The 10,256-nt window shown below is 34.9% G+C and overlaps 1 protein-coding gene across 6 annotated transcripts in view; it reads right to left on the bottom strand.

Annotated features, from left to right (window-relative positions):
- Positions 1 to 579: 579 nt before the first annotated feature.
- The window catches only part of MLF1 (myeloid leukemia factor 1), a 31,976-nt gene continuing 22,299 nt past the window's right edge, over positions 580 to 10,256 (bottom strand). For 2 of the 6 annotated variants that reach the window (XM_027585579.2, XM_027585581.2), the window contains 5 exons: positions 7,445 to 7,528; positions 6,220 to 6,348; positions 4,346 to 4,505; positions 2,201 to 2,339; positions 580 to 701 (listed from right to left, as the gene is read on the bottom strand). In XM_027585579.2, coding sequence (XP_027441380.2) covers positions 596 to 701; positions 2,201 to 2,339; positions 4,346 to 4,505; positions 6,220 to 6,348; positions 7,445 to 7,528 — 618 coding nt within the window. In that variant the 3' untranslated portion in view covers positions 580 to 595. The remainder of the gene's footprint in view (positions 702 to 2,200; positions 2,340 to 4,345; positions 4,506 to 6,219; positions 6,349 to 7,444; positions 7,529 to 10,256) is intronic. The other 4 variants (XM_027585580.2, XM_027585582.2, XM_035729229.1 and 1 more) reach the window with 3 other exon arrangements.

Raw genomic sequence — 10,256 nt, 5'->3', positions numbered from 1 at the left:
CAGGTCATGGTCCAAGGGTCCTGGGATCGAGCCCCACATCGGGCTCCCTGCTCAGTGGGAAGCCTGCTTGTCCCTCCCCCACTCCCCCTGCTTGTGTTCCCTCTCTCGCTGTCTCTGTCAAATAAATAAAATCTTAAAAAAAAATAAAGCTGTTGGCTATATAACACATCAAATCTGATTTAAATAATTTTACCTTTATTAAGATCACTGTAGTACTGTGTTAGTGAAAACAGAGTATTTTTTAACATTTTACTTTCTTATAACTAATAAATATGATAAAACTAGCTCTACATTCAATCGAATATATAAAAGAAAACATAGCCAATAGAAAGATAATTGGGAAAGCAAAATCAGCTTTAAAAATCAGTATGTTTTAAAGAGTTTTATAGAATGTTTAGCAATTAAGTTGTTGAAAATCAGTTTTATTCCTAAAGTATGGACAATATAAAGCTAGCACTTCCAAGAACATTCAGATAGCAGAAGAAAGTTAAGTACAGTACTGATTTAACAAGGGATTGGTCTTATGTGTATTACCCAGCACCATTACTTTCTCTGTTAAAACAATCAAAACTAAACAAATCAAATGCAAGGCTATTTATTTTTTGTTGATTTTCACAGGTGATCCTTTGATGTTGAGTTTGTCCACAAAAACATTTGATCTTCTTCCATGTTCAATGGCTGGACTTTGATGAGGTTTCTCCCTGAGAAATATAATATGAACATAAATACCATTTTTTAAATAGCCAGTAGTTTACAAATCAATACAAACATGATAAAAAAAAAAAAACCACTGTAATTTATGGAGAGTTTTATCCAAAACTTCCATAATAGCTTTGAAAAATATATGGGAGATTACTTCATTAACATTTAAGAGCGCAACAGCTGCTTTCCTGAGATAGATTTAACTGTTTAACCATGTCATCCAACATGGCAGCCACTAGCCACATCATTTACATTTAAATTAATTAAAATAAAATAAAGTTTAAAATTCAGTTCCTCAGTTGCATCAGCCACATTTTAAGTGTGGTTCAATAGCCACATGTGGCTAGTATAGATACATAACATTTTCGTTATTACAGAAAATCATTCCAGAAAGTTCTACTGGACAGTGCTGGTTTACAGAAAATGCCACTGATAGGGCCATAGATTTACAGATCATCTATAAAGAGCATGCTTTCTTTAACAGGGACCTGGATTTCATAGTCAAACTTAGTACTGTAAGGTTTTTTATCAATAAACTTTTCAAAGTTAGACAAATATTGTCTAAAAGTAATACAGAAGCTAATTTTCTACAGAAATTAGGGCTCTAAAATCCTAAATAAGTATTTTAAAATAAAAGATGCTAGCTCATGAAATTCTGCACAAGGCTTCTGATTTACTTGATACCCACTTGTCCACCGCTGGTTCTGTTAAAACTTTCACTTTCTGCAGCAATCCTCCACTCTCTTATGACCTAGAACAGATTTCTGTTTTAAGGCCTGGTGAGGCCTCTCTCTCTCTTAAGTGTAAACTTAATAGGAACGAGGTATCGTTTTCCATTTTTCCTCCAGAGAACCAAATTAAATTCCAATTCTAGAATATACATTCATGTACAAAAATCTCTATAATCTTTAAGGTGTGGTTTCAGCACAGCTATTCCAAAGGTAATCCCAAAGGAGGCTAAAGTTTTGGAAAAATTCTTCCAAAATAGCTAATATCTAATGCCTAATATAGGTGCAGATAATGTTATATACTATACAAGTATCTAAAAATGCGTTTACCATTGACTTATTAGGAGAGTTTTGTTATAAGCCTTTCAAATAGAGCCCCTCTCTCCTTATCATATCTCTAGATACCAATATCTTTACCTGGCATGAAATGTATGACTCCGACTATATCCAGATTAAAATCTGCTTTACAAGAGTAACTACATTATGGTATTTCACTTTTCCTTAGAAGGATTTTAGCCCCTATCTTTTGAAGCATAATTTGCTAGTGAGTTACTAATCATACAATCTTAAAATATTATTAGTTTTTAGATACAAATTCAAATTTGTGTGGAATGCTCAGATACAATGTAAAATCATTACATCCTTCACAAAAGATACTGTTGATACAAACAAGGGATGTTAATCAAAACTTCCTGATACAGAGGTAAAATTATGTAACTTTTCTCCTAATTCTTCTTAAAAAACACAATTTATTTTAGAAATAACTTTACCTTCTTTTAAGTTCTCGGCAGCCTGAATTCTCATGACCAACACTTCTCATCTTAGGGTTTTCTACATTGTGCCACTGTCCCACTGGTTTGTACTTCAAAATCTCATTTTGCCACTCACTGTCAAAAGCATGAGCATCACCTACATTAAATATCAAAATAAAGGGGCAAGTATTAAGATATCAACTGTCAGTAACTGCCTTGGCTCCCACATACTTGATTTTGGCCTTGTGTTTCCATCAGCCTAACCTCAAGACAGAGGCAGGGAACTGCTCCAAATATAAAGGTCTTTGATTCAGAGTAGTATTTCCTTTTTTGTCTGTTCCTCTTTTATTCCTATTGATAATTTGGTTATTGATGATTTTTTTTAAAGATTTTATTTATTTATTTGACACAGAGAGAGCAAGCCCAAGAAGCCAGAGCAGCCGGCAGAGGGAGAGGGAGAAGAAGACTCCCCACTGAGCAGGGAGCTGGATGTGGGGCTCGATCCCAGGATCCTGGGATCACGACCTGAGCTGAAGGCAGACGTTTATTCTGACTGAGCCACCCAGGTGCCCCGATGATCTGGTTTTTCATGCACCTGCTTGGATATCATATTATTCTATCCAGTGAACCCTTTGACCCAATTACACTTACAGTCTTTCTTCTTGGGTCATCTTCCTGGTGATCAGGCTTTTCCTCAGTACTTGGGCACTTCTACTGTAACTAACACTCCCTATTAACCTCACCGTTTTCCTACATAATAACTTGGCTTACCTCGCAAGCTTCTGTTGTCAATTTCCTAAAACAGGTTACTCAACTGTCAATTTGTTATGAAGTAGGCAATCTAACTTTAATAACAACAACAGGTAAATGGTAATACTTGTTCTATCAGATGGCCTTTATAATAATAATGTGTTCCCTCACTGATTTTTTCTTCAACATGTTAATTATTGTGAAGTACTCTGTATATATTTAACTATGACAAAACTACAAAGATTAAAATTAAAGAAAGGTTAAGATGTTGTAGCTTCCATCTCATTGCATAAAAATAATTTTCTCCAAGCCAACCCTAAGAGAATTTCTTTTTCTGAAATTATATGATAATTTAAACCATTTCCATTTAAATAATTTAAATTTAAAGTGACACTTTTATTCAAAATACTTTTTGAAAGTAGATGAATATAACCCAAAAACCACAATGAGAAGAGTTAGGACACTGGAAGGACTTAAATGCATTGAAGAATGAATATAAAACCTAGAAAATGGAGAGGTGCCTGGCTGGCTCAGTCATTAAGCATCTGCCTTCAGCTCAGGTCATGGTCCCAGGGTCCTGGGATCGAGCCCTTCAGCTCAGGTCATGATCCCGGGATCCTGGGATCAAGCCCCACATCAGGCTCCCTGCTCAGCAGGAAGCCTGCTTCTCCCTCTCCCTCCCACTTACGTCTCTATCTGTCAAATAAATAAATAAATAAATCTTAAAAAAAAAAAACAAACAAACCTAGAAAATGGAAAGACATACTTAATACAATACAAGAAATTAAAATCTTATCTATACAAAAACTTAAGTGCCCAACAATACAGAATGATTTAAATAAATTACGGCCCATTCATGAAAACTTTTAGGTAACCATTTAGAATATTTTTGAAAAACAACATCATAGGTGACTGTTTTCACAGTTATAATGGTGAATTAAAATAGGCACAATATAAACTAGATAGTAAAATACTAATTTTGAGAAAAAGTATATGTGTTAATATATACATAAAACTACTAGGAAGAAATACATTAAAACATTAATAGTTATTTTGGGTTGGGATTATGGATAATTTTAGTTTTCTTTATTCTTTTTTATACTTTTCAAATATATCTTAGAAATATTTAAAAACTCATTTTGCCTACTGGCAGTCTTACTAAATGACAATTCCAAAAGATTCCATTTTCCATGTATAAAACAAAAAATAAGTAACATTACCAAAAATCACTATAAAAAACAAATCTACTATGAAACAATGAAACCACAATTTTATTACTTTGATAAGGTAGTCCCTACATATTATTCATAAACTACCTTGAAATGACATCTTATGGAATGTTTCTACAAAAAACATTCATCAAGTTCTACCAGTATTTTAAGAGGAAGAATGCTATTTTCTGTGACAACTTACTTTCATTCATATTGATGAACTCTTGATTGACCTCTTCATCTCCAGTCTTGTTGTTCTTTGACTTTTTAATGACATGAGCTCGGTCATGAAGATGATGACCAACAGCCATTTTTTCTAGTCCACTATCAGAATCTCTCATTGCTCTCCTAGTTTCCTTTATCTGTAAAAATGAAGAAAATAAAAATTAGTTATTACTTAAATATATAGAGAATGGATATAATTCTCAATTCCTCAGGACCTGTTTACTTATAGAAGACAGACCATAAATCTACAGCCCTAAAAAACTGGGTACTCAGTTCCACTACCAACTTGCAGTAAAATTGTGGTAATAGTTCTGATATTTTAAAAACTGCTTAAAATTAAAATGTCTAGGGCAAATAGAACCAATACAATTTAAACTTTTTCTAAATTGTAATCAAATGGCATAACAAATAATAACCTAATTATATAAAACTTAGTGCCTTCAACACTGTCCTTAATAGTGTAATAGTTGGGAGTACATCCCTCTAAGTAAGGGTAACTGATTATTCAGCAGTCATGTCGATGGGCTTGAATCTCATGGCTCCTACATATCAACTCTATGGGTTATGAGAATATTCATGATAGCCAAAGACTATTAATATTAGCATGGTTTGCTGTGGGATGGCAACAATTAAATTGTTTACATTTAAGATGTATGTTACTTATAGCAAGTTAAAATGAAAATGTGTGCACTATGGCAAGAGCATGATGAAAATGTGTCTTTATATGTAAAAACTAAAAAATGGACTATTCACATGCATTAAACAGGCAAACCTAATTTTTTTTTTACTATAAGTACTAATGAGGAAGTGTAGAAATAGGAACTCTCATACCAGACTTCATGGGAGCTAACTGTTTCAATCACTGTGGGATAGTAACTTAGTAATTTTAGGTAAAGATGAAGACATCCACCTCCTACAAACCAACAATACCCTTCCTAAACCATTTGCAAGAGGAGACATGTATAAAGATAAGTGAAAAATTAGAAATACCTAAAAATCAATCAACAGAAAAACAGATTAAAAACTGTGGTGTATCCATATTTCAGTTAATATATAGAAGTCAAATAAACAGCTGTATCTATAAACTTGAATAAATCTCAGAAACATTACTGAGCAAAAGTCAAGTTGCAGAAGACACATGCAGCATGAAACCATTTATATAAAGTTTAGAAACCCATAAAATAATTCATTATATTGCTTATGAAGCATACATAAGTAATAAAATTATAAAAACATACATGAGAATGATAAGTTCCAGATACAGAAAAATGGTTCTTTTGTGGGGAGGGAGTAAAAGGGAAAAAAGGAACCAGGGAGGGAAGAGTGCACTGAAAGCTTTAACTGCATCTAATATTTTTGCTTAAAAAGAAAAAAAAAATAAGGGACAACTTAAAGCAAATAGAGAAAAATGTTATGAGTTGACTAAACTGGGTGGAAGGAATGTGGGTATTTATTACATTGTTTTCTATATCTTTTCTGTACACTTGAGGTATTTCATGAGTTAAAAAAACTCATTTACTTCAGATATAAATTAAAAATAGATATTTATTTCATGAGACAAAGACTTCTTTTAATGTCTACTTACCTGGTCAACATGTAAAGGTAATAATAAACATCAATAGATATTTACATGAAAAAAGGCATCTGAGGTGGAGGGGGAGAAAAAAATGCCTTAAACTAAGTAAATACAGTTAGCATTATTGTGTTTCACAGTGATACGTGTCTTCTTCCCTCATCTCTACCCGCAGAGTACCAGATCAAGCTTAAATAATTAAAATCCAATATAGGTGATTGATAGATTTCACATTCCACAACTTTATAAAGCTCCAAGAACGCTCAGAAAATACTTACTCCTCCTGGAGCCCTACGGGTTTGAGTTGAGGCCTGGAAAACCTTTGGTGGCTCATCTCCTACTTTGGAATAAGTCATAACTGAGGAAGAACTAAATGAATGTCCATTTGGATCCACTGAAAGGTGACCCTAGAGATAAATATAAATTGTCAATCCAGAGAGTTTAGTCAAATATGAGGAACTGACTTTAGAGGATTCAAATAAGTAACAATACTAGCTAAAGTTCTACTAAGGATACCATACTATCAATATGGTATATCCAAATGGCACCCCCAGGAAGGTCCTCGTCTCCTTCCATTTTAGGTACCAATTCTCACTCTCCTTGTGAGGAATAATAGGAAGTGACTCACTCAGAGATCGTTAAGTCTTTGTGATCAAAGACTTGCAGCTTAGATTTAAATATAGATGCTGTGCCCTGAAGCCTATGATGCCTTTATAGTCAGTGGTTGACCCTTGTGTGCAATTTTGCCAATGCTGAGCCCATCAGCCATACACCAAGAAGTTTTATACCTCCTGTGGGTACCAGATTGCTAGATTATGAAAATCATTAATAATGCCCTAGATTTGGACATTCTGAAATGATCCTTAGATTCTAAACTGGATGACTAAATAATATGACTCTTCTTCATATTGAATCAAGTTAATTTTTTAATGTTAATATTATGAGTAGAAAAGTAAGAGTATTAGCATTAGTTTATAACTATTTGGACTTTATGGATCTAATCCAATGCCTAAACATCATTCCTCAAATTTCTGTTTTCAGCTTTTTTTAAGAAAACACTAAAACTTAATTTCCTAGATGCTACAAATCCTTTTAGGTAGACAAGCTAAAAATAATTAAAAAGCCTAAATTCATATAAAATATGCATTTACAATAGTTACCTTCAGCAGGATAAATGTTTTTGAGGTTGTGTTTTTTTTAATTTTGAAAGCTAATTAATGCAAACTCATAGATTGTGAAATCAATTTGGTAGGTTGTGACCAGGATTTTTAAAATATGAACTAAAATAGAAAATTAAGCACACACTGTAAATAGTATGATCATTTTCTCATAAAAATTGTTTCAGGTTTATTTATACAGTACACAAGTATTACGTACTGGGTCATACTGTTAAGATATATTTTTCAACCACTGTGGACCACGATTAAAAAAAAGTTGAAAGCCACAATAATATAGGGTACCAATAACTGAAAATAACATTCTCATCAATTTTTTAGTACTTACAAAGTTTCTTTGTAATTCCTGCATACTGTTTCGCATATTTAACATCATTCGGTCCATTGCCTGAAAAGGGTTGACATCTGTACGCTACAGGATATTAGGAAGTATGTTATTAACTATTAGTACAACACAAAAGAAGCAAATCAACCTTCCCAAAACAGCTGAAATTTTTTTTTCTTGATTTACGCAGTGGGAGCTCATGCAGCACTCAACCAGGCAAAGATAATTTAAGGACTATACAAAAAAGCGATTCATTAAAGAAAAAATGGAAGCATATACAAAATCTCAAACAGCCAACATATAAATGATTAGGGAGTTGCAACACTATAAATACCTGCATACATACTCGTGTGTATATACACACATATATACATGCATGAACATATAAACACACATTTATCAACTTTCTCAAAACACAATTTAGTTATATTTAAATACTGGATGGTGTATTCTGGGCGGGGACAACTCTAGCATAGACTAGTTTTCAAGTTTTTCCTTCTTTCCTCTCAATCAATAAAACTTGGGTATAAGATACCAATGTCACTTCCACCAGTATGACACAGCTGATAGAAACTGCCTCTGAGGTCTTTGGCTTTCCTTTACATAAAAGGATCCAAGTGAGAGAGGTTAATTCACTCTACTGGTAGGCCTGGAATTTGCTGCCTACCACAGAAGGCTCAGTAGAACATTCCCTTTAGGCACAGCATATGCTTCTTTAGAAGAATAGTTAATTCTTCTAGAACTGTGGTTTCTTAGTCAAAACTGATTTTGACTCCCAGGGGACATTTGTTCATAATTACATTCATTTTTGTGTGTCACAACTGAGGCGGGTGTATGACCGTCATCTGCTGAGAAAAGGTCAGGGACACTGCTAAAATCCTACAAAGACTGGACAGCCCCCCTAGAACAAGAATTTTCTAGTCTAAAATTTTGTCAATGGTGTCAGGGGCTGAGAAGCTCTGCTCTAGAAAAATCTGCTATTGATTTTAAGTTTTACCATAAGAACACTCATGAGAAATTAAAAAGTGAAGCACACATTTTAGGGTGCCACCTGACGTATTGTTTACTATTATAAAACAGAAGGAGCGTTTGATTTAAGGAACTCCTTTACTCAAACAGAAGTCTTCTGAATCCTGTAAGGCACTGTAGTTCAATGCCAGTATTTCTGGCATTCTCTAGAGATTCTTTTGCTGTATGCCAAGCTGGGACTCAATAAAGAATTATCAAAGGCCTGTCTATGTCTCTGCCTTCCAATGGGTTTTTATTACTTGTAACAAAGGGAAACAGATGGGAAAACCAAATTCTCCTTTAGAACCTGCATTTAACACCACAGGGAACAACAACGGCACATTTAGGAGATACTGATATATCTTTGGGTACACAAAGGACTGCAGTAGAATTAATCTGCATTTCAGAGATTCAACACAATTCAGGAAACATTCTGAACACTTTGTTTCAACACCAGGTTGAGAAATCAGGGCTATATATAAGAGATACAATTCATGAGAGTTGGAAGGGCTAGCCCAAATGAGAAGAGGAGAAGAGGGAAGAAAAGATCAGATGTTTGGGTATATTCTGCCCTTTTCTCAATTCACTGTCAAATCAAAATGTATCTGTACTTGCTGTGGGGTGGCCCAACACCTTGGAGTGACAAAAAGCGTGGGTACAAATTAGAGGTAAGATTCCAGTGGGCTCCTAAGGTCTTTGGGAACTTTGTACCATGTTCTTCTCTCTGCATGAATGTTTTTATCCTGACTCTCAGCATAGTTTCTTCTCATCATTCCAGTATCACCTCCTTAAAAAGGCCAGCTGCAAAAGTAATCTCTGCTTCACCTCCCATCTGTCATTGTATCATTGCCCTTCTTCATCTCCTTCAGAGTACTTTGAAGTACTTTATCTGAAATTATTTTGTTGTTTATTGCCTGTTTTCCCATTCTGTAGAAATCACCTTTGTGAAGGCAGGGCTATCTTCTCTGTCTTATTCACTACTATATTCTCAATACTTTTAAAATAATTCCTGGCAGGGATGCCTGGGTGGCTCAGTCGGTTAAGCGGCTGCCTTCGGCCCGGGTCATGGGTCCTGGGATCGAGTCCCACATCGGGCTCCTTGCTCAGCAGGGAGCCTGCTTCTCCCTCTCTCTCCTTCTGCTTGTGCTCTCTCTGTCAAATAAATAAAATCTTTAAAAAAAATTAAAAAAATAAAAAATAAAATAATTCCTGGCACATAAGGAGGGCTCAATAAATATTTGCTGAATGAATGAACAAATTAGCTCTAGCTCAGCTCAAACCCATATGTTCAATTGTTCACCAGATAAATCCACCTGGACATACATGGATGCCTCAAATGCCCAACACCCCAAACTGAAATGATCCTTTGACCGCCCCTGCTCTCATTCTATATGAATGCACTGTTCCTTAGCTCAGTGGCATTCCCATCTAGCTAATTCCTCATGCCAAAAAAATGGGCATAATACTTTCCTTTTCCCTCTCTACTTTCCTTTCAACCCAGTAAATCCCAAAGTTTTACCCATTCACCTCTTTAACTCTCAAATGAGACACCACAGCCATTGCCCAAGTAGAAGCCATTACTAATATTTCCCAGAGCACTTCAACGGCCTCCTGGCCTCCCTGCCTCAAATATGGTCCTTCCTAATCTCTCCTTCCCTTGAAGGTACAATAATCTTTCAAAAACGAGAACCTGCCTCTATCACCATTTTGGTGAAAATTCATCAACTGCTTCCCCTGTTCTTAAGATAATGTCCACAGTCCTTACCAGGACAAAAGAAGTCCCTGGTTACCATCCATCCTATCTTTA

The sequence above is a fragment of the Zalophus californianus genome, chromosome 1, assembly GCF_009762305.2.
Source record: "Zalophus californianus isolate mZalCal1 chromosome 1, mZalCal1.pri.v2, whole genome shotgun sequence".
In the NCBI taxonomy this organism is placed as follows: domain Eukaryota; kingdom Metazoa; phylum Chordata; class Mammalia; order Carnivora; family Otariidae; genus Zalophus; species Zalophus californianus.
Note: the sequence above shows the minus strand (reverse complement) of the source record. Positions and strands in the feature narration are given on the sequence as shown.